Source organism: Mesoplodon bidens (assembly GCF_964165515.1).
Source record: "Mesoplodon bidens genome assembly, chromosome: 15".
Lineage (NCBI taxonomy): Eukaryota > Metazoa > Chordata > Mammalia > Artiodactyla > Ziphiidae > Mesoplodon > Mesoplodon bidens.
This window is the reverse complement of record NC_138171.1, coordinates 42750492-42774896: the sequence shown is the minus strand read 5'-3', so window position 1 is coordinate 42774896 and position 24405 is coordinate 42750492. Positions and strand designations below refer to the sequence as shown.

The window sequence follows — 24405 nt, the reverse complement described above, 5'->3', positions numbered from 1 at the left end:
CCCTGTTGCCTTACTTCATATGTATTTATCTGTGGATCATTTTTTATCTTGAATTTTAAAATGGAACAAATATTGGTAATACTTGAAGCAAGTATATATAGGCACATGCATACACATATATGTGTATACATGTGTGTGCATATATATTTTTGTGGCATCTCCATATTTATTTACATATATGTATAAAGTATGTATATATAAAATATATATTTTTTGCAATAGCTCCAAATAAAAAAATGTAAGTTCCAAACACTGGAAACTGTAATGATCACCATATGAAAAAAATTCTGTTTCCCTCTTAGACTTATCTTCATGAATCATCATTTTGCTTCATGATCTGTTAATGTTAGAGGGATAAGATCCCTTGATTTTGCCTGTAGACCTCATAAAAATACTAGTCAAGCATCTTGTTTCTTAAATATTTCTCAGTTGTATAATGGTGTATTTTGGGATAAGGATAGTTCTGAAAAAAAGATTTTTAAATGAAGTCTTAAAATAAAGGTAATAAAGTGAATAAAGTTAGGAGAGTTTAAAAAGTACTGAATTTAATGAAAATGCTACTACCAATCATTAAGAAAAAGACCAATAAAACAATAGAAAAATAAGCCAAAGATAAAAACCCTTAATGGAACATGAAATGCAAATGGCTTTTAAATACAAATAAGAATAATAGTAAGGAAAAAAGTACTCTCATATATTTCTGGTGAGAATACAAATTGGTACAATCTCACCTTTGAAGGACACATTTAAAAAACATTTCACTTAAAACATTATTTATTTATTTATTTGGCTGCGTTGGGCCTTCGTTGCTGCACGCGAGCTTTCTCTAGTTGTGGTGAGTGGGGGCTACTCTTCGTTGCGGTGCGTGGGCTTCTCATTGCGGTGGCTTCTCTTGTTGCGGAGCATGGGCTCTAGGTGCGCGGGCTTCAGTAGTTGTGACATGCGGGCTCAGTAGTTGTGGCTTGTGGGCTCTGGAGCGCAGGCTCAGTAGTTGTGGCGCATGGCCTTTGTAGCTCCACAGCATGTGGGATCTTCCCGGAGCAGGGCTCGAACCCGTGTCCCCTGTATTGGCAGGCGGATTCGTAACCACTGCGCCACCAGGGAAGTCCCGTAAGGGCACTTTTATGCTGTCTATTAAAATAAAAAGTGCATGTGCCTTTTTTTTTTTTTTCGGTACGCGGGCCTCTCACTGCTGCGGCCCCTCCCACTGCGGAGCACAGGCTCCAGACGCGTAGGCCCAGCGGCCATGGCTCACGGGCCCAGCCGCTCCACGGCACGTGGGATCCTCCCGAACCGGGGCACGAACCCGCGCCCCCTGCATCGGCAGGCGGACTTCCAACCCCTGTGCCACCAGGGAAGCCCGCATGTGTCTTTTGAGTGAGCAGTTCATATCAAGTAATTTACCCTGAGACATACTTCCATCCACCTGAAGTAAAATATATACAAGATTATTCATTGTGACATTACTTATAATAACAAAAGATTGGAAACAAACTATCCATCAGTAGAGAACCAATTAAATAAATTACGGTATGCACCTATACATTTGAATTTTTTTTGACTTGAGCGTCTGGCGGTGGAGGGAGCTCTTTGGCTGTTTTCCTCTTTGCACCTTTTTGGAGCGTTACTTATTTTCAAAAAGGATAACCATCAAGGAGCTGCCCCAAGAAGATAATTTTTTCTAGGGAAGAGAATTGTAAAAACTTTTATATTCTTCTTCTTTCTAGTAGTAACAGACATTATTGAAACTTGAGTAAAGCAGAGAAGGTGGGATAGAAGCTAAAAAGCCCCTAGCAGAGAGCAGAAATCTGATGGATGTCAGATCATAGTGGGTTATAGAGAGTGGGTATTTTAATTGTCCCATGTACAAACATTTTCATTTTGAGCTCTTATTTCATCAACATTACACATACTTGTTTTTCCTAACTATTCTAACCAACACATAATATAATTTCCCAAGAGTTAGCGCTAGTAATTAGTCATCTTAAACATGTTATTTGATCACCATTTGATACAATGTTTACTAAAAAACATTGAGTTTTTGGGACTTCCCTGGTGGTACAGTGGTTAGGACTCGGCGCTTCCACTGCACGGGGCATGGGTTCAATCCCTGGTTGGGGAACTAAGATCCCACGTGCCAACGTGGCCCAAAAAAAAAAGAAATTTTATACTCCATCTCCTGTTGTTTTTGTTTGTTTGTTTTCCACCCATTAGAAGCTTTCAGGCAGTGATTTTTTTCTGTAGTTAGTGTTTAGTCAAAGTATTTGATTGGAACCTCATGGGGGTCTTTATAGTCCTCGGAAAGTGAGCATAGTGGAGGTATGTGACTCCATCATGGCACCATACCAGCTTTGTGACCTTGGCAAAACTACTGATCTCTGTAACCTTTGTTTTCTCACCAGTTAAGCGGGATTAAAGTATTCATAGTTCATGACTCACCAGATTGTGTTGAGGGGTTAAATGAAATAACTCAAGTAAAACTCTTAGTACATTGCTTGGCACATGGGTTCAATAGTGTTAGTACTATAAATTGTTAAAAAAATTAGTTCTAATCTAAGTAGTGATCATTTGCCTCTGAAAATAATTTTTGGTTATGAATGATTCTCAACACTTTGGAGACTGTTTTTACTGCATTCATTTCAGCCACCTCTTACTTCAAGCTTATTATGTTTCAAGTCCTGTGCTAGGCCCTGGATATAATTATATCTAGGATGTGGTCTGAGCCCTAGAAGAATTGCAGTGTCCTGGGGACAAATACAGGCATACCTCACTTCACTGTACTTCGCTTTATTGTGCTTCGCAGATATTGTGTTTTTCACAGATTGAAGGTTTGTGGCAACCGTGTGTCGAGCAAGTCTTAACTGGCACTATTTTTCCAACAGCATTTGCTCACTTCATATTTCTTTGTCACGTTTTGATAATTCTGGCACTATTTCATACTTTTTCATTACAATTATATTTGTTATGGTGTCTGTGATCAGTAATCTTTGTTACTACTACAACTAGCTGAAAACTCAGATGACAGCAAAACTGACCGTGTGCATGTGGGATCTTCCCGGACCGGGGCACGAACCCATGTCCCCTGCATCGGCAGGCGGACTCTCAACCACTGCGCCACCAGGGAAGCCCTGTTTTGTCTTTTTAATGATTGCTCGTGACTATACTCCAAAAACCTCCACTGCTCTACCTTTTATTTTCTATCCTTTTCGTCTCTCACTAATAGTTAGATCTCTTTTCTCTAACATTTCCAAGAGTAGTGATTCAAAATCCCTGTCCATTCTCATTTAAATGTTCACAGCAAAGGACAATATATACAGGAATAAATCTACAAGTGGTAGGATTTTAAACAAGGAACCAGTGATCGACTTACATACATCATGAAATGATTACCCACAGTAAGTTTAGTGAACATCCATTGTCTCATATAGATACAAAATTAAAGAAATAGAAGAAAAAGTATTTTCTCTTGTGATGAGACTCTTAGGACTTACTTACTTAACAACTTTCATATGTAACGTACAGCAGCGTTCATTATGTTCATAACATTTTACAAATCTTTAATTAGTATTGGGTACTATTCTGTTGGGTACAACTAAGTACTGGGTACAACTAAGGTTGTACCTTACATCCCTAGTACTTATAACCGGAAGTTTGTGCTGTTTTAGTTCATTACTGTTTTTTTCTTTTGAGATGTTTGTGATTTTCATTGACTTCCAAATGCTTTTTATTAAGGACTTAGGATCTCTTTCTGTATATATACAAATACACACATAAACATATATATGTATGTATCTGTATTTATTTTTCTAAGTATGGTACGAGACAGGGATTCTTTTTCTCCTTTATGGATTATTGATTGAGCCAGCTTCATTGTTGAATAATTTATCCTTTACCCCATGATTTGTAATGACTGCCTGTTGTAATCAAGTTTTCCTGTATTCATGGATGTTTCTGAACTTTCTACTCTGTTATATTGATTAATTTTTCTGTCTTGCCCCATTACCATACTGAGTTACTATAGCTTTGTGATAAGATTGATATTTAGTACAAAAGACCCCTCCTTCTTCAAAATTGTCGTGCTTATTCTTAGCCCCTTAATACATTTTCATATTTATTTTGGGATCATTTTGTCAGTTTTCTCTCCCACACAGACACACACACACACACACAGACATAACTTTGGGATATTGATTGGAATTGCATTGAATTTACAGATTAATTTGGGAAAATTGCCATGTTTATGAAGTCCTGTCTTTGGTTGAAAGTTGCTTGTTCTGTCACTTGAATTTTTTTTGACTGAAATTTATCTTCTAATTGTAGATTCTGTTGGCTGTCTTTGTGAAATGTTACATTTCCACACATCTCTTGGAATTGTTTGCGGGCTCTTCTTGAGTAGGTGGTTGTTTTTGCTCACATGTGCACTCGTAACAGGCGGCTAGGTCCAATTCCTGGTCACGAGGCTGTTTCATTATATATTTTTAGCCAGGTTTATTTGATTTTCATTTTTCATTTCATCTATGTATCACTGCAGTGGGGATGGCTCCAGAGATGAGCTTAAGGTACCCCTTTGACTGTACATTCATTAATGTATGGTTTGGTAAATTATGCAAATCAGATAAGGATTTGGAATTCAAGGCTTAATTTTTGGCATTTTTATGTCTTTATAGCAGGCACCGAACATCCTTCTTCTTCTTCGAGGCCCTTCTTGCTGTCACTCCAGATTCCCTTTCTTATGAGTCAGACATGAGGTAAAGTGCTGTACACTCAGGCACATCTTGTCACTAACAGGCTTTCCAGGGAGGAAACTTTACAGGCTTACTTCAAGAACTGAGTCACCTTCTAATGAGTCTGGTTTTGCTTTTTGTTTTTTTGTTGTGTGGGTTGTTTTTTTTGTTTGTTTCTTTTTTGGTTTTTGCAGAGCCAAGCTTAGGCACAGGGAGGTTGTTAACAGTGGCTTAATGACAGCCTGAACATCCCTTGACTACAAGGCATATGCATTTGGACAGTTGATTACCCAGGAAGGGAGCCTTTACTCTTTAATATTTGGGACTTGAACTTGTGAATTGTTACAAGTAGTATTTCTGGAGAAATAGATCTATCGGATTTATTGATTTTAGAGTTGTGTGGTTTCTGGCTGCCCTGTTATCCCTTTCAAATTTACTTTGTCTCAGTGGTTTGTAAGATGTGTTCTGGGTGTATCAAGATGTCCTTCTCATAACATCTTCTGCACACTTTGTGTCCCGGTGCTTCTGTCTGTTTTTGTCTGCTGCAGGATGATGGAGAGATTGTTGCCTGAGGGAACTTTGCCAGAGATTTTACTTTTTTGTCAGTATGCTTGGACTTCCAAGTCGATGTGCTGCTTAGGTGACTGCCATCTGTGTTTGCACCCTGGGGTAGGCTGTAACATAATCTTCTGCTTATTGATTTGTATGATATCATTCCTCTGACTTCTACTTATTCTTATGTAGATAGGCTACCTCTCTCATTTATCTTGTGTTGGTGGCCTTAGACTTCTCAGTTTAGATCTCCTAAATGCAAAGTAGAGAAACCGGTCCTATGACTTTGTAGTCAAGCCTTTCTTCCTCTAGAAATCTTACCATTTATTTATTCTCTTTTATTTATTTTGGTTTCGTCTTTAGCTCTTTACATTGTCTCCCTTATTAATCGTCTTTTCTTTTTTTTCTTTGTTCTCATTTCTTTCCTTTCCCTTGCATTTCCATATTTAAAATTTCTGTGTTCATGGCTCTCAGGGTACTGGTCATTTTTACACTGTGAAAGCTGTCCTGTTCAAAATGCCAGTAGAACCTTACCTCTTCTATTCTCTCCCAACCTCCAAAGGATGGAGAAACACTGCTCCATATTACTCCTTTGCTTTTCTGACGTGTAAAAACTGCTGCCTTTTTTTTAATCCTGTAGTGGGGATTTTTTTTTTCCTGCTATTGAGTGTTTACTTACAGTTTGTCTTTATACAGCTGCCAGTGCTCTTAGCCTCTGTTGTGTTTGCATTTCGCACTTCTCAGCTTCCTCTTCTTGTGGTTTTTCAATAGATGAACTTATAGTAGCCCTTTGTACGTCGATTATACAGTAGGCCCTCCATATCCACCAGTTCCGCATCCACAGATTCAACCAACCACGGATCGAAAATATTCGGGAAAAAAAAATTCCAGAGAGTTTCAAAAAGGAAAACTTAGGGCTTCCCTGGTGGCGCAGTGGTTGAGAGTCTGCCTGCCAATGCAGGGGACACGGGTTCGTGCCCCGTCTGGGAAGATCCCACATGCCGCGGAGCGGCTGGGCCTGTGAGCCATGGCCGCTGAGCCTGCGCATCCGGAGCCTGTGCTCCGCAACGGGAGAGACCACAGCAGTTAGAGGCCTGCGTACCGCAAAAAAAAAAAAAAAAAAGGAAAACTTAAATTTGCCTTGGAAGGCAGCTGTTTACATAGCATTTATAGTTGTATTTACAAATACAAATAATTATTTGTTACAAATACAAATAATTATTTGTAACAAATACAAATAATAGTCGTATTTACAACTGTTTATATAATATATACATTGTATTTGGTGTTATAAGTAATCTAGAGATGATTTAAAATATACAGGAGAATGTGCATAGGTTATGTGCAATTACTGTGCCTTTTTGTATAAGAGACTTGAGCATCTGAAGATGTTGGTATCTGTGGTTGTCCTGGAACCAATCTCCTGCGGATACCGAGTGCTGACAGCACGCATTATAACATGTGGTCGTGTGTGTGTGTGTGCGTGTGTGTGTGTGTATATACACATGTATATATAAAATTTTACAAAATATGTGTGATCTCACCCTCCTCCTACTCCTTCACACAAGCAACATCTTCTTGGGTATTAACCATGTTACCAGGAGGATGTCAAGCCCTTCTTTTCTTCTTGCTATTGTAGGTAACATAGAGGTCCATGACTCTTCAAACCCTGACCACACTCTGTCTCATATTCAAGTTGATTTGCATGGTCTTCTGAGGTTCTGCTGAACCTAAGACAAATCTTTTTCTACTTCCTTTACCAGATTTCTGGTCTTTGAGCAGGAGAATTTTGTTTAAGGCATCTGTTTAAGGATAGTTGAGATCAGGCGTATCAAGAAACTGTTAAACTGATCCATTCTCATCTCAGGAGTCAGTACTATTAAAAAATGTGTGTGTGTGTGTGTGTGTGTGTGTGTGCGCATGCGTACAGGTTTTCTGACCCCACAACTTTTCTTGTATTTCCTTCCCAGCCTTTTGTGTTTCCTTTGTGTATATGTATTTATGTCATTAATACTATGGTATGTGTACAGTTTTGTTTTTAGCTTTTTAAAAATTCAATGCTATTACATAAAAATTACCCCTCATTATTAAACATTCTTCTAAAACAATTATTCTCAGTGGGAGCAAGGGTATAGAAAAAAACAGGTCTCCCACCCGCTTCCTTCCCCTTTCTGAGAATCACATCTGCATTGAGCTCTCTTATTGTTAAGAGTGTGTTTCTCCACCATGTTGGAATTCACTGTGCTGAAATAATCATCTTTAGTGTTAGTTAAATAGCTGTATCATAAATCATCTAGCTATTTCTTGGGATTGAACATATAGCTATTTCTTGGGATTCACATATTTATAATATCTCATTATTATAAATAAAGCTGGAATGAACATTCTTATTCATCAGTATTTGTCCACAAATTTTATCATTTCCAAAGACTTAAAATCTTTAGAAATGTAATTATTGGATCAACATATTTGGATACTTTTCAGATTCTTTAATCATGTTGCCATGTACTTCCCAAAATGTTAATACTGGATTATGCTTTTACCATCAGTGAATGAGTGTCTGTCTTGCTGTACTCTAGGCAGTATTGAATATTGCTATTTAAAAATATCTTTGCCAATCTGATAAGCCAAAATGGTACCTCATTACTGCTTCAATTTGCATTTCTTTGATTACTAGTAACTCAGAACCATATTTTAGGAGACCATTTTTTCTTGTTTTGACACAGCCTCAAATCGAGTTCGTCTTGAATTGCAACTGTCAAGATAAATTGTTGAAATTAAGAGCTGTAGTCCTCGGATGTAATAACCTCATCCAGAATATGTAACACTGAAAGCTGCCTAATTAGAAGTGACAGAATTCTAACTCATAACTGCATATTTTTAAACTTTTTTATTATGGATTTTTAAAACGTTCAAGAGAAGAGAGAATAATGGAGGGAATTCCTGTGTAAGCATGATCTTTGCTTTGACAGTTATCCTCATCCTACATTTCATGTTTCATCTGTCTTCCCAGTTTCTGGCGGGTGGGGAAGCATTGGAATATTTCAAATCAGATAAATAGTATCATTTTATCCACAAATACTTGTGTATTTAACACATAAGGACATATTAAAAATGGAATGCCTCCTCCCAGCACTTTGCGTATATTTTTAATTTTTTAAATAGGATTTTTATATTGAAGTATAGTTGATTTACAATTTTTTTTTTTTTTTTTTTTTTTTGCGGTACACAGGCCTCTCACTGTTGTGGCCTCTCCCGTTGCGGAGCACAGGCTCCGGATGCGCAGGTTCAGCGGCCATGGCTCACGGGCCTAGCCGCTCCGTGGCATGTGGGATCTTCCCGGACCGGGGCACGAACCCGTGTCCCCTGCATTGGCAGGCGGACTCTCAACCACTGCGCCACCAGGGAAGCCCCTACAATATTTTTTAGTTTTACAGCAGAGTCATTCAGTATTTTTGTAGATTATACTCTGTTATAAGTTATTACAAGATAATGGCTATAATTGTTTGTGCTATACAATATATCCTTGTTGCTTATCTATTTTATATGTGGTAGTTTATATCTTTTAATCCCATACTCCTAATTTATCCCTCCCCCTCCCCTTTCCCCTTTAGTAACCATAAGTTTGTTTTCTATGTCTGTGAGTCTGCTTCTGTTTTGTAAATAAATTGATTTGTATTACATTTTTTGATTCCACATGTAAGTGATATCATATATTTGTCTTTCTTTGTCTGACTTACTTCACTTAGTATGATAATCTCTAGGTCCATCCATGTTGCTGCAAATGGCAGTATTTCATTCTTTTTTATGGCTGAGTAATATTCCATTTTATGGATTCCATCCATCCAATAAGATGGATACCACATCTTCTTTATCCATTCATCTATTGATGGACATTTAGGTTGCTTCCATGTCTTGCCTATTGTGAATACTGCTACTGTGAACATTGGTGTGCATGTATCTTTTCGAATTAGAGTTTTCATCTTTCCCAGATATATGCCCAGGAGTGGGATTGCTGGATCATATGGTAACTCTATTTTTAGTTTTTAAAGGAAACTCCATACTGTTCTCCACAGTGGCTGCACCAATTTACATTCCCATCAACAGTGTGGAAGGGTTACCTTTTCTCCACACCCTCTCTAGCATTTAATATTTGTAGACTTTCTGATGATGGTCATTCTGACCAGCATGAGGTGATACCTCATTGTAGTTTTGATTTTCATTTTGGTTTGTTTCTGGTTTCTTTTGCTGTGCAGAAGCTTATAAATTATTTTCTTTTAAGCCCCTCATTTTCTATCTTCCTCCTTATGTTGTTAATTTCACAGATTACATTTTATACATTGCATGCCCATTAACATAGATTTATAATTATTGTTTTAGGTATATGTGTTTTAAATCACATAGGAACAAAAAAAAAGGAATTAGAAACCAAAAATAGAACAATACTGGCTTTCATATTTAACTATTTAGTTACCTTTATCACAGTCCTTTACTCATGGTTTCAGGTTGCTGTCTGGTGTCCTTTCATGTCATCCTGAAGCATTCCCTTTAGCATTTCTTCTGTGGCAGTTCTGCTGATGATGAACTCCCTGAGCTTTTGTTTATCTGGAAATGACTTTATTTACTTATTTATTTATTGCTGCGTTGGGTCTTTGTTGCTGCACGTGGGCTTTCTCTAGTTGCGGTGAGCGGGGGCTGCTCTTCGTTGTGGTGCGCGGGCTTCGCATTGCGGTGGCTTCTCTTGTTGTGGAGCGCGGGCTTCAGTAGTTGTAGCACGTGGGCTCAGTATTTGTTGCTCGCGGGCTCTAGAGTGCAGGCTCAGTAGTTCTGGCGCACGGGCTTAGCTGCTCCACGGCATGTGGGATCTTCCCCAACCAGGGCTCGAGCCCGCGTCCCCTGCATTGGCAGGTGGATTCTTAATTACTGTGCCACCAGGGAACTCCCCTCTCCTTTATTTTTGAAGTATAGTTTTACCAGATGTAGAATTCTTGGTTGATAGTTTTTTTCTTTCAGCAATTTAAATATGTCATCCCACTGTCTCCTGACTATTATGGTTGATGGTGAGAAGTAGGTTCTGATCTTATCAAGGATTGCTGTACATGACAAGTCACTTCTCTTTTGCTGCTTTCAAGATACTCTTTGTCTTTTGACAGTTTGATTATAATATATCTCAGTGTGCATCTCTTTGAGTTTATCCTACTTGAAGTTCGTTGTGCTTCTTCAATGTGTAGACTCATGTTTTTCATCAAATTTTGGAAGTTTTGGCCATTTTGTTTTCAAATATTTTTTGCCATTTTCTCTCTCCTCTCCTTCTGAGATTTTCATAATGCACATGTTGAACATTTCATGGTGTTCTACAGGTCTTTAAAGAGAAATGTAAATAATAAACCTACAACCCTTCTCTTCTCATCCTCAGAAGTAAGCACTATTAATGGCTTGATATGTTTCCTTCTATGATTTCTTTTCCTGTTGGGTTGGATTTTCTTTTTTTTTCTTTTTTGCGGTACGCGGGCCTCTCACTGTTGTGGCCTCTCCCGTTGCGGAGCACAGGCTCTGGACAGGCAGGCTCAGTGGCCATGGCTCACGGGCCCAGCTGCTCCATGGCATGTGGGATCCTCCCGGACCGGGGCATGAACCCGTGTCCCCTGCATCGGCAGGCGGACTCTCAACCACTGCGCCACCAGGGAAGCCCTGGATTTTCTTCACTGAGTCTTATAACATTGTCTTTGCCCTCTTCCTTTGATCTACATTTTCAGTTATTCATTACAGTTTAATTTGGTTGATTACTTAGTTAATTTATTTTGGAAGTAATTCTATAATAGTTTTCCTGCTTGTCTTCTTTGATTATAAAGAATACTTCATTTGGCTGCATCATGAATTGTATCTTTGAATTTATTTTCTAATTCTTTGCTTATTTGACATATCAGATTGACACATTTTGTTTTGTCTCCCATGAACAGTAAAAAATTTAGTTAATTAAAGCCATTTGAAGAATAAGTATGTTTTCTAAGGACTTTGAAAGATTCATTGCCCAATTTCTAGTAGAGGCAATACATATTCCTTTGCTTTTAGAAACAGTGGTCGTCAGTGAGGGATTGTTTGAATTTTAAGGTTTTTTTGTTTGTTTTAAAGAATTTAGAATTAATTTTTTGATAAGCATGATATGACTTGGTCAGCATTCAATTTGTTTGTTTGTTTTTTAATTGGGATATAGTTGCTTTACAGTGTTGTGTTAGTTTCTGCTGTACAGCAAAGTGAATCAGCCATATTTATACATATATCCCCTCCTTTTTGGATTTCCTTCCCTTTGAGGAGCCAGGCAGGAGTGGTGGAGTCTTACCTTGCTGGTTTCCTGGTTCCTCTCCTCTTTTGGTATTAACCATTGTTGCTAATTTCTTTTCTGACTTTGGTTTTGTTCGTTTACTAGAATAAAATGTAGATTATACAACAGTCAGTACTTTAGTTGCTTGTTCACTGCTGTATCTCTAGCATCTAGTATTATACCTGGTGTACAGCAGGACCTGGTGACTGTTGGTTGAATTGATATCTGTGTGAACAAATGAATGAATCTGTGTAACTGCTGGTGGTGGTGGTGATGATGGTAGCTGAAATTTATTCATAGTTTTCTATCTGCCAGGCTGTGTTCTAAGTTCTTTATTTGTTTTAGTTCTTTTCATTTTAGAGCAATACTATGAGATGTAGATACTATTACTCTTCCTATTTTACAGAGGCACAGAGAGCATGCCTAAGCTCACACAGCTGACTCCAGCGCCCAGTAGCTTAATTGCTACTATGTACTTTTTTTCTCATCTTATACTTTTTTCCTCTTTTCTCTCCTCCTTCCTAACTACTCAGACCTTTTCTACTTTGTACTTAATCCTTTTTTCCCTCACTTCCCTTTGATAAGCATTTAACATTTACCTTTGGAATTTTGACCTCAATTTTCACTCCATATATTGGGTTGGCCAAAAAGTTCGTTCAGGTTCTTCCGTACCACCCCAAAAGAACTTTTTGGCCAACCCAATATTTTCAGTCCGTGTATTGCTTCCGTCTAAGAAACAAACATAAGTTAAAACCCAAATTTAAACTCCGTCACAAAAATCTGGTCTGAATTCTAGCGGTTAACATCTAGGTTTCTTGCTGCACAACCTAGCTGCACATTGGTTGTGATGTTACTTTCAGAGCCACCCCTCCCTCCCATTTTACTGTGTTTGTTACTACCACTGGGGAAAAAAGTCCTAGACTGTCAGATTAAACAGAAAATGCATGAAATTATAACATGCCAGCTACTTGACACTTTTTTACAAATCTCATTGTGACATTTTACAAATCACAATGTAGCCTGAACAGAAAGTAGCTAAACTTTTTGCCTGAATTGGATACTTTCATCTTCATTTTTGTATTCTGTAGTATTACACAAACCCTGTCCCTACTAGATAATATGCCACATTCAGAAAATCCTGCAGTAATAACTGACAAGAACCTATGCAAATTAAAATTACTAACTAAATCCCCAAACTGGGGAAAAAATAGGTTTTATTCAAATTAAATTACTACAATACAATCCAGTTTGTACTCCAATTTTTTCTTTCTTTTTTTTAAATCTAAAAGAAGGATAAAACAAAGTGTTAAGTATGTCCTTTGCAAAGGAAATTCCAGCTCTCACCTCTCAAGCAACATCTGTACTCAGTTTTTGTTTTAATTTGATCTAACTGGAGTATAACACAACTTTCTTCTATAGACTTTAGGAACTGCTTTAACTAATTTTAAACAGACTTTAAAGTCTCCAAAACCATTCCATCGAGCAGGCTCGCTACAGACACAGTGAAACCCAGAATGTGAATTTGATAATTTGAAATAAAATCTAATGACATTTCTTTTTTAGTAACCCCATAGTGCTTTTCTTTGTCCTTAACAATCTGAACATTAGTAGGCTATAGATAAAAGGTAAATGTACTAAAATTAGTTATATCTGTTGATCAAAAGATATGAAGAAATCAGAAAGGAAAGCCATAAAGTGGATGAAAATATTTCTAATACAATTATAACAGCATTCTTACAGCCAGAATATATAAAGAATTTGAAAAACCCAGTAGTAAAAAGACAGCTATCCCAATGAAGAAATATTCAAAACATTTGAACAAGTACTTCACAAAAGCAGAGATCAAAATGGCCAGAAACATACTCAACTTCATCAGTAAACGGGCAAATACAAAATAAGACAGTGCAGGAATGGCTAAAGTTTAAAAGACTAACAAGTGTTGTTGAAGAAGAGAAGCAGCTGGAACTCTGATCCACTGCAGGTGGAAGTATGGTGAAATGACTTTGGAAACCAATTTAGCAGTATCTGCACATCCTGTGATCCAGCATTTGCACTCTTAGGAACATTCAAGAAACGTCCATCGGGAGTCAGGTACAGTAACAGTCATAGCAATGCTATTTTGTAAGAGACCCAAACCGGGGAGAAAAACCAACCAACCAACAACTTTCACTAATGTAAGTATTTTCATATACTGGAGTACTAAACAGCAGCAAAAATATATCTAAAGCTAAAGTCACCATCAAATTCAGTGAAAGAATTTCAGTGAAAGAAGCCAGACATAGAAGAATACATGTCATAATAGCATTTCATAAAATTCCCTAAAGCAGGAAGAACTAAACTCTAGTGTTACGAGAGATAACAGCATTTTATAATAGCTAAAAACTGGAAATAATCCAGATGTCTATCAATGGGGGAACGGTTGAATAAATTATTGTGTATTTATATAATGGAATATTAGATAACAGAGAAAATGAACAAATCTCAACATGCAGCAACATGGATGGACTTTATAAACACAGTGTTGTATGACAGAAGCAAGATGCAAAAAAGTATATGGTTTCATGTATATAACTTTCCAACACAGGCAAAAATCTAAACTTTAATGTTGAAGTCAGGATATTAGATAGCTTTGGGGTAAAGGCAATGGATGGTGACTGGGTGATGAATATTTTCTTTGTGTTAATCTAAACTTTAATGTTGAAGTCAGGATATTAGATAGCTTTGGGGTAAAGGCAATGGATGGTGACTGGGTGATGAATATTTTCTTTGTGTTAATCCCTTGGGCTGTCCATTCGTGTTTTATGTATGTTTCTCTTTGTATGATTTCTTTCACAATTTGAAAAGGTTAAGCAACGAGAGATAGAGTCTGCCTTGGATTCATTCTGCGTGGGTTCATATCCCAGCTTTGCTGCTTTCCAACTGTGTAACTTTGGGAAATTCATTTAGCAGCACAAGGCCTCACTTTCATATCTGTAATGTGAAGCTAAGAAACCTATTTTGTCAGATTTGTAGCAAAGATGAGACAGATATTGGAATCTTTGCTAAGATGTTAAACACAACAACAGCTGGCACATAGTAAGGGCTGACTCATTGCTAACTCTTGCTATTGTTATTGTTGGTATCATTGCCAGTTTATTTGTTGAAAGGAATTTTAGACTCCCATTGGAATTACATTATATTTAGAAATCTATCGTGGCTGTCCATGTAGGCTAGTTTTTTGTGGTCTCAGAAATATTTACTTTTTTCACTCTCCATGTTATTTCATTAATAATCATCAAGTATTTTATAGATGTATTTTAGAGTTGAAGTAGAATTTTCTTTGCCTTGCATTTTGTAGTTGTACATATAGTATATATGTACCATACATATGGCATATAATAGCTAATACTTAGTATGACTTACTGCTGCCAACATGGTTCTAAGCGTTATGTAGATGGACACTTTTAATCCTGTGTAAACTCCCATTTTGCACAGGTAGAAACTGAGACAGAGTTAAAGATGGCTAGTATGTGGTCTGGGATTCAGTCTGGCCTCAAGAGTCCACATTTACCCCACTGCTCTATGCTAGGGAAGCTGCTCATTTTTCTATTTTTATTTGGTAAGTGGCCAATTTTACTTAATCTGATTTTTAGTTGATTTTCTTAGGTTTCCAAGAAGCCAGCTATATCATTTGCAAGTAATTGTTTTTTTTGTATACTATCCACTTATTCTTGTTCTTGCCTTATTGCTTTGATTTTAACTTTCAGGGAAGTGTTTATAAGAGTGGACATTCTGCTGTTATTCTGATTCAATAGAAATGCTTCTATTTTTTACATCTCTAAGAATGACATGGACTGTTGACTGGAGAGTGTTTTCTTTATGTTAAGGATGTGTTTTTTAATCTTTGAGTTTACCAAATGGTTTTTCAGTTGTTCATTCTGTTTTGTTTTAAAATCAGGGATGGGTTTTAAATGATATGAAGTGTCTTTGTGTGTCTATAAGATGATTGTATAACTTTTGTGTGTTGAGCTATTAACGTGATGAATTGTATTAATATATAGTCTAATATTGAATCATCTTTGCATTTCTAGAATTTTTAACAATGCTGAATTTCATTTGCTAAAATTTCTGTAAGATTTTTGCATATATAAGTACAAGTGAGATTGGCCTGCACTTCTCTACCATTTTTGTTAGGTTTTGGCATTGGGTGAATTCTAGCTATGTGAAGGGAATCTGGAAGATTTCTATCTTTACGTGCATTATACACTGCATTTTAAAAATAAGTTTTGAGTACATTTTCTGATATGGCTGCCTAATACTTTTCATCCCTTGGTTATCTTCAGACATGAGCAAAAGTAGAGAGATTGGCATTCTTTTTAATTGAAGTATAGTTGATGTGCAATATTATATGTTTCAGGTGTACAACATAGTGATTCACAAATTTTAAAGGTTATACTCCATTTATAGTTATTATAAAATATTGGCTATATTCCCTGTGTTGTACAATATATCCTTGTAGCTTATTTTATACATAATAGTTTAAACTTCTTAATCCCCTACCCCTATCTTGCCTCTCCCTCCTCCCCTCTCCCCATTGGTAACTACTAATTTGTTCTTTATATCTGAGTCTCTTTATTGTTATATTCACTAGTTTGTTGTATTTTCTATATTCCACATATAAGTGATATCATACAGTATTTGTCTTTCTCTGTCTGACTTACTTCACTTAGCATAATGCCCTCCAAGTCCAACCATGTTGTTGCAAATGGCAAAATTTCATTCTTTTTTATGGCTGAGTAGTATTCCATTGTGTATATATATACCACATATTTATCTGTTCATCTGTTGGTGGACATTTAGGTGGCTTTCATATCTTGGCAATTGTAAATAATGCTGCTGTGAACACTGGGGTGCATGTAGAGAGAGACTGGTATCATTTTGTTCACGTCTTACTTCACTTTGTTTTTCTCTTTAGTATTTTGAGCCTTGCTACTTAAAGCATTGTTTGAGGTTTAGCAGCATGGATACTACCCAGGAACTTGCTACAGATGGATGTAATCATGTGCACATAACTACACGTGTCACATCATCTTTGCCATATTCTGTTGGTTATAGGCAAGTCTCAGGTTCTGCCCCCACTCTTGTTGTAGATTTTTTTTTTTTTTTTTTTTTTGCGGTATGCAGGCCTCTCACCGTTGTGGCCTCTCCCGTCGCGGAGCACAGGCTCCGGACGCGCAGGCCCAGCAGCCATGGCCCATGGGCCCAGCCGCTCTGCAGCATGTGGGATCCTCCCGGAATGGGGCACGAACCCGTGTCCCCTGCATCGGCAAGTGGACTCTCAACCACTGCGCCACCAGGGAAGCCCTCTTGTTGTAGATTTTAAACTATCATTAATCATGTTGTTTTGAGATGTTTGAATAAGTCTTTGAACTTTTAGTAATTTGTCTAGGGTCCTGGAAAAGAGCTACAAAGTCAAAGGTATAAAGTTTTTAAAGGCTTGTATGACTGTTGTCTAATGGCTTTTCAGAAAATCAGTACCTCTTTTGGTTACATGGTAAACAAATGGCAACATTGACAGTTCATCAATGTGCCTTTTCTGCCAAGTAGAGATCATTAAATAATGAGGAAGCAGGAAAGAGGACAAGAGTGATTAGAAATTCTTACTGTAAATAACTTTGAGCAATTGATACCTGAAAGCCTGAAGATTATGTGAATTAATTTCACCAATCTAAAACTGTTTGGTCAATTTACTGTTTCTAACTAAATGGAATTCAGTTTATTTGTTAAGAAACTTTTGGGTGTCTTATCTAGTGTGCGATACTGTAAGTGAGAGAAGAAAAATATATCTGTGCCTTTATAAGGCTTCTGGGAGTCTTATGACATTGTTTACATTTTTTTCATCTTTCTACAAAATGCAACTTCAATTTATAGAAGTTCATGCCAGGTTTCACCTATGGGTTTAAGAAATTTGAAAATCTTCCTAGGTGATAAAAACAAAGTTGTGTTTTCCTCTGTTTTAGCAACAACGTACTGTCTATAGGCTGACTCTAGTGAAAGCATGGAACGTGGATGAGCTCCAGGCCTATGCCAAGCTGGTGTCCCTGGGGAACCCTGACTTCATCGAGGTGAAGGTAAGCCCCTGCCGGCTAGTGTTGGGCACGTTCTCATTATACTTTGTTGACCACGGTGGAATTACAATCTTCTAAAATTCTGCAGGAGGTCCCGGATGTTTTATTTATTCAGTCAGAAATATTAATCAAGATTCCTGGCACTGTTCTAGGTATTGGAGATAAGAGCAGTAAAGACTAAGCATTTGCTCTCACATATAAAAAGCTTATATTTTAGTGAGAGGTAGACCGTCAACAGAAAATGAATGTACTGCTCACTACATAGTAACTTTAATATGCTGAGAAATAAAATACTGTTATAGTGAGGAATTGGTTGGCTTTTAACTACACTTTTACTATGGAAAACTTCAAATATATACAGAAGTAGAGAGACTGATGTAATGAACCCCATCCATCCATTACCAGCTTCAAAAATTACTAGCTCGTGTTTCAACTGTACTCCTACCCATTTTCCTGCCCTTACCTGTGAAGCAAATCCCCACATTATACCATTCATCCATAACTGTTTTAGTATGTATTTCTAAAAGATACACACTCACTTTAAACACTTATTCAGAATACTGTTCTTACTAAACAGTTCTAACAATAATCTCATATATTGGAACATATAAGGTTTCAACTTGACCAATTATTTTAACAGTATTTTTTTAAATTGAAGTAGAGTTGATATACAATATTGTGCTAGTTTCAGGTATACAGCGAAGTAATTTAGTTTTTTATATATATTTATTTATTTATACACACATATATATATATATATATAGTTTTTCAGGTTATTTTCCATTATAGGTTATTATAAGATGTTGAATATAATTCCCTGTGCTATACAGTAAATCCTTGTTGTTTATTTTATGTACAGTAGTGTTTGTTAATCCAATACTCCTGATTTTTCTTCCCCTCCTCCCTTCCCCCTTTGGTAACTGTAAGTTTGTTTTCTACGTCTGTGAGTCTGTTTCTATTTTGTATGTAGATTCATTTGTACTCATTTTTAGATTCCTCACATAAATGATATCATATAATATTTCCCTTTCTCTTTCTGACTTATTTCACTTAATATGATAATCTCTAGGTCCATCCATGTTACTGCAAGTGGTAATATTTCATTTTTTATGGCTGAGTAATACTCCATTGTGTATATATACACCACATCTTCTTAAACCAGTTGTCTAAAGTATTTTTTAATCTGGATCCAAATAAGGGTCAGAATTGGATTATTTCTCTCTTAAATTTCTTTTAATCTATTAGTTCCTCTTCCATGTGTTCTTTTTCCCCCTTGTAATTTATTTTGTTGGAAAAAATGGAACATTTATCCTGGTTAGTTCCCCATATTTATATTTTAGATTTTGGTGATTGCATGTTGCCCTGCCCCTTAGATTTCCCATGGATTGGTAGTTAGATCAAAAGAAGATTGATCAGATTTGTGTGTGTGTGTGTGTGTGTGAATGTTTGCATTTCAAGATTATTTCATTGGTGGTAGTGTATGCTTCCAGCAGGAGCCATTTAATGTCTGGTTGTCACTGTCATGTTTTTGCCAGTGTTTCTTTGGGATAGGTACCTGTAAGTGGATTGATGCGTCAGAGGGTAAATGCATATGCTGTTTTACTAGATATTGTGGTTGGCTGCTTTAGATTTCAAAAGCAGGAAGGCTTTTCTGAGGAGATGACTCTTTTAAAAACTGATACCTGAATAGTAAGAAGCAGCACAATATGCAAAGGCTTGGAGTCAGAGCATTCTGGGCAGATGGCACAGCTGGTCCACAGAGGTCCTACGTGACCTCCGTGGGGTAGTTGGAGTTGGCTGTGGTACAAGATGAATCAGAGTGGTGGGCTGGGGCCAGATTTTGTTAGGCCTTTCATGCATGGATAAAAGAATCAGATTTTATACTAAGTTTAATGATAAGCTTTTTTTAATTCTAGATGTGCTAGGAAAGGGTTTTAAACTGGAGAGTGATACGATCTGATTTATGATTTTGAAAGATCACCCTGCCGTTGCCATGAGTGGATTATAGAGGGCAGTAGTAGAAGTAGGTAGACGGGTAACAAAACTTTTGCCAAGCAAGAGATGTGATGGCGTGGGGAAGGTCATTGGAGAGGACTGGGTGCATTTGTGATACATTTTGGGAGTAGATCCAACAGAACTTGTTGTTAGATGACATGTAGGGTATGAAAGGACAAAAAGAATCAAGAATAGCACCTGGGTTTTTGGCTTAAGCAATCGTGTGGATGTGGAGCAGTTTGCTGAGATGGAAAAGACCAGTGGAGAAGGGAGGCAAATTTAGGGAGTAATTGCATGAGTTCTATGTTGACCTTAATACTTTGAGATAGCTTTTAAATAATCCAAGTGTAGGTTCAAATAAGCCACAGGTTCTATATGCCTGGCGTTCTGGGGATAAGACAGGCCTGGCAGTAATGATTTGGAAGTCATCAGCATGAGATGGTAGTTCAAGCTATAGAGTTTTCAGAGGCAGACAGCTTTCTTGGACAACTAAGAATACACAGAATGAGAGAAAGTGACCAGAAAATTAACCCAGTCTCTCAAAGCTCCACGCTTCAGTTTATGTTTATGAAGCTGGATGTCACATCAGAGCATATTTCAGTTTTACAGCCGTTTTTTAGTAAGTTCAGTGTTCTGCATTACAGTCCTCTGGAGGGATGGGGAGGTGAGAGGAGCAGATGAAATACTGCTGAGTGTGTAGCGGCCTCTGGTCAGGTCAAGACACTTTTCTTTTAAAATTGCTCTTCATTTCAAAAGGCTACTCTTGGCAAGAACTCTAATGATACAAAGACACAAGCTACACTTGAAATATATGCATCGGCTTAAGGAAACCTTGCCAACATCAGAGATTAGTGGTGTTTTAATTTATGGTTTAGCTATTAAAGAATGCTGCTTCAAATTATGCTGCAGTAAAACCTCTATTATTAACTTGGCTGGATCGCACTGTCACCTTTTTTTCTCCTTCTTTCTTTGCAGTCATGTTTCCTATAATGAAGAAGATATTTTGTAATCTGAAAAGAATCAACCAAATTTTAAAGAAAGATGGCTACTTTGTAAACAGTGTAATTATCTGATGGGCATTTTGTAGTTGGACAAACTATTAACATAACTAGGAAACAGATGAAGCCTTCTGCTTATAGCTGAGATGTTATAATGACATAGTTTCTTTCAAACAAGATTTCCATTTTACTATTTTATCCCTGCATTTAGCAAATATTTCTGAGCTGTCTTCATGTGCCAGGCCTCGTCAAAGCATCATAGGTACAAATTTTTTTTCTAAATTTGGATATGCTGTTTGGGAAATGGATGTCTTATTGAACAAGGCAAAATCTACAGAAGTAAAATGAACTACTTTGAGAGATTTTTTAATTGAAAAATCTTGGAGAAGTGTGTAATCTAACACAATTTTAAATGTCTTATTTAAATTATAAAATATAAGGTAATAGACAACAGTTTGTGTGTATCAGGGGAAAGCATATGATGATCAGTTGTCTCTGGTAGAAGACCTGTAATATCAAGTACCTGGGCCTTTGAGGATTAGATCACATGGTTTATTAAATTCATCTCTCATTTGTCCAGCAAGTTAATGAAGTATCTTTCTCTTAAACTGAAGTAGGAAAAGGGATGTTTATAGAAAATAGTATACTATTAAGAAACAAAATGAGTTATAGACTAATTATTACTTGATCAAATTTTTAACAGTATATGTTTAGATACATTTATATAAGAAAAGTATGGAAGGATACATATCAAATCATTAACAGTGTACGATTTGGGAGAAGGGGAAGGAAAGGCTTGTTTTACTCTTCATATTTCTGTGTTGTGTGAATTGTTGCAGTGAACATGCATTACTTTTTTTTTTTTTTTTGCGGTACGCGGGCCTCTCACTGTTGTGGCCTCTCCCATTGCGGAGCACAGGCTCCGGACGTGCAGGCTCAGCGGCCATGGCTCACGGGCCCAGCCGCTCCGCCGCATGTGGGATCTTCCCGGACCGGGGCATGAACCTGTGTCCCCTGCATCGGCAGGTGGACTCTCAACCACTGCGCCACCAGGGAAGCCCGATGCATTACTTTTATAATTCAAATGATTGAAATGAAATCAGTAAATGGAGAAGGCATGCTTTCCTGTTCAGTAGGGTTAAACCATTTAATGTCTGAAAAGGCAGCTTTTTGTTGTTGTCTTATTAAAGTAAAATTTTCTAAAAGGGAAACATTTTAAAAATAATAGTAATAAAGCCTCTCCAAAAAAGCATTTGGTAAGAGCTAGCAATATGGCAGCCTAAGATAACCTCAAATTCCTCCAAAAGCAAACACTTGGAATTAAATGTTATGGTAAACATACTTTTGAGAGAATAGTCAATCTGTCAGGTCTGTAAGGGAATTCCTTAGGGGCTGTAAAAAGGGAGATTGCCTGGTGGTACTCTGCAGCTCCAGTAGAGACAGGATGTGGCAGAAGACTAGGCCCTTTCACCTTTAGTGAAAGGACGAATTAGGAAAAAATTCACCCACTGACACAGAGTGGTACTTGGAGGCTTATCCCTTACCTATGCTTTTGGTAAAAACAAAAAGTCTCCCAGGGCCTAACCCTGAAATGGGGTTGGTGTTAAAATTTAATAGTGCCTCAAGGTCACATAAATGCCCTGAAGATGTGAAATTGATAATACAAAGTGACCCTGGGCTAGTGAAATACCTGAGGCTCTCGGATACCATTCATATCCTTTTCCTGGATTTCCTGGATGTGTGTGTGTGTGTATGTGGAGGGTTCAGGGGGGTTTCTCATAGTCTCAGGTGGGGAAGTTGTGTAAGCTTTGATACATTCCTAAAATGTATTCATTTAGCCTGGGACAGGTTACTTATCCTCCTTGAGCCTAAATTTCCTCAGTATTAAAATTAGAATACTAATATCAATTTAATAGACTTGTTTTGAGAATTCAAAGGGGTAACATATGCCTGGGTTCAGTAAATGTTTAGATCACTTTCCATCAAGGACATTATTTTAAAATGAATCAATAGAAGCTGTTTCTCTATTATATTGATTTTCTCTTTTCTTTCACTGCTAGTCTTGTAAAATATTTCTCTGTTCCATTACCTGTAAATTATTATGTATTTTAGCTTCATTAGGCTTAAGTAGACCTATATTTGCTAGCCTGGGAAGCTTAACCATCGTTATTTGCTTACTTGTTTGTGAAAATGTGTTTCGTGTTGTAAACATCTGCCTTATTGAAAAGCTTTCATAACACAGTCCATCTGTAAATGAAATACCGTCTTTGTATTCTCTGCCTAGCACTGCACCTTGAGAAGAGTAAGTGCTCAGTAATTATTTGTTGTCAAATGATTTAAAACTCTCTTCGCATTAGCACCATGACTGTCTATAGGACTCAATCCTTGCAGAATGCATCTTGCAAAACAAATGTCTTAGCATAGTCTCAATCTCTTTCTGCACACAAACGTAGGGAGTATTACCAGTTGTTTGTGTATGTAGCAATACCTAACCAGTGATTATCAGTTGGTTCATAATCATTAAAGTGTAGAAAAATATGAATTAAATTTTGTATTAGATCAGAAAAGAGTTCTGGAGTTTAATGTCATAGAGGTACATGTGACTTGCTCTTTAGAATAGATTAGTTGGGGGTACAGAGAAGAATAGGGTGTGGCCCCCACCCTCTAAGAGCTTAGGATTTAGACACATCAAAGTTATGCCAGTTATCTGAGAAGAGAGATGCACAGGGTATGATGAGATTGGGATTAGATGGAATTGGCCGAAGATCAAAGAGATGGTGGAGAATTTAGCCAGGGAGAGACTGGATGCTGAGTGGGGCAGTCCAGTAAGAAGGCCTCAGGTGCTAGGCTGAGAAACGTGGGCTGGTTTTTTGGTCGGGGGGACAGCTATTGAAGCATTTTTAAGATAAAGGAGTGACATGTATTGCTGCAAAAAGTTATGAAGACATTTCTCCTCAAACTATCAGGGACAAAAACAATCATACCAGGAGTCTTTTGACAACCAGTCAGTTTAATTAGAATATCAAGAGCCACAATACTGCTCTTCCCACAGACTTTGAATCCCCAGGTAAACTCTGTAAGCAGCCCGTGAAAAAGACCTGATGGCCCCCATGTCCTGAAGCAGAATGGTCCATCCAGAAGTCACCAGTGTAATGGTGTGGGTTGTGCTTTTCACTACAAACAGGAAGATGCATAAGTGGTCCTGCTCTTCCGGAACTTTCTTTGGGTCTGCTTGTCACCTCTCAGCCTTTGGAATTCTGGAATGAGTGCTTTCAGTTGCCACATTATACCCATCTGTTTTCTTGAGGACTTTGTTTTTCCAAAGTTGTGAGGCAAGAACTTGGTGCTGGTGATAAACGGGGTGGGAGTGGAAGGTGGTGCTAGGATGAGAAGGTGGCAGGCAGCTGCCATGTGAGGGAAAGCGAAACGTTTTTAGACTATTCAGGGGCAAGTGCGATCAGGAATCCAGTCTGGGCGGGTGGTCGGTAGACCGCAGTGTGCAATGAAGTGAAGTAGCCCATGTTGTGGGGAGGACCGGAGGGAGGTGTTGAGGAGCCCAGCTGAGGGAGGGCTCAGGGAGGCCGTTCAGTGAGGCCAGTTTCTACCCATGGCAGTTCTGTCACACGCAGGCTCCGCCTCCGCAGTCGGCTCAGGAAGTTACCCACACTCCCCACCTGCGAGGACTTTGTCTGGCTAAAATGAGAAGA

At 37.7% G+C, this 24405-nt stretch overlaps 1 protein-coding gene across 5 annotated transcripts in view; it reads left to right on the top strand.

Annotated features, from left to right (window-relative positions):
* LOC308628400 (S-adenosyl-L-methionine-dependent tRNA 4-demethylwyosine synthase TYW1) overlaps positions 1-24405 on the top strand; it is a 216535-nt gene that overhangs the window by 99852 nt on the left and 92278 nt on the right. For all 5 annotated transcript variants that reach the window (XM_081255246.1, XM_081255247.1, XM_081255244.1 and 2 more), the window contains exon 14: positions 17598-17708. In XM_081255246.1, the coding sequence (XP_081111372.1) occupies positions 17598-17708 (111 nt within the window). The remainder of the gene's footprint in view (positions 1-17597; positions 17709-24405) is intronic.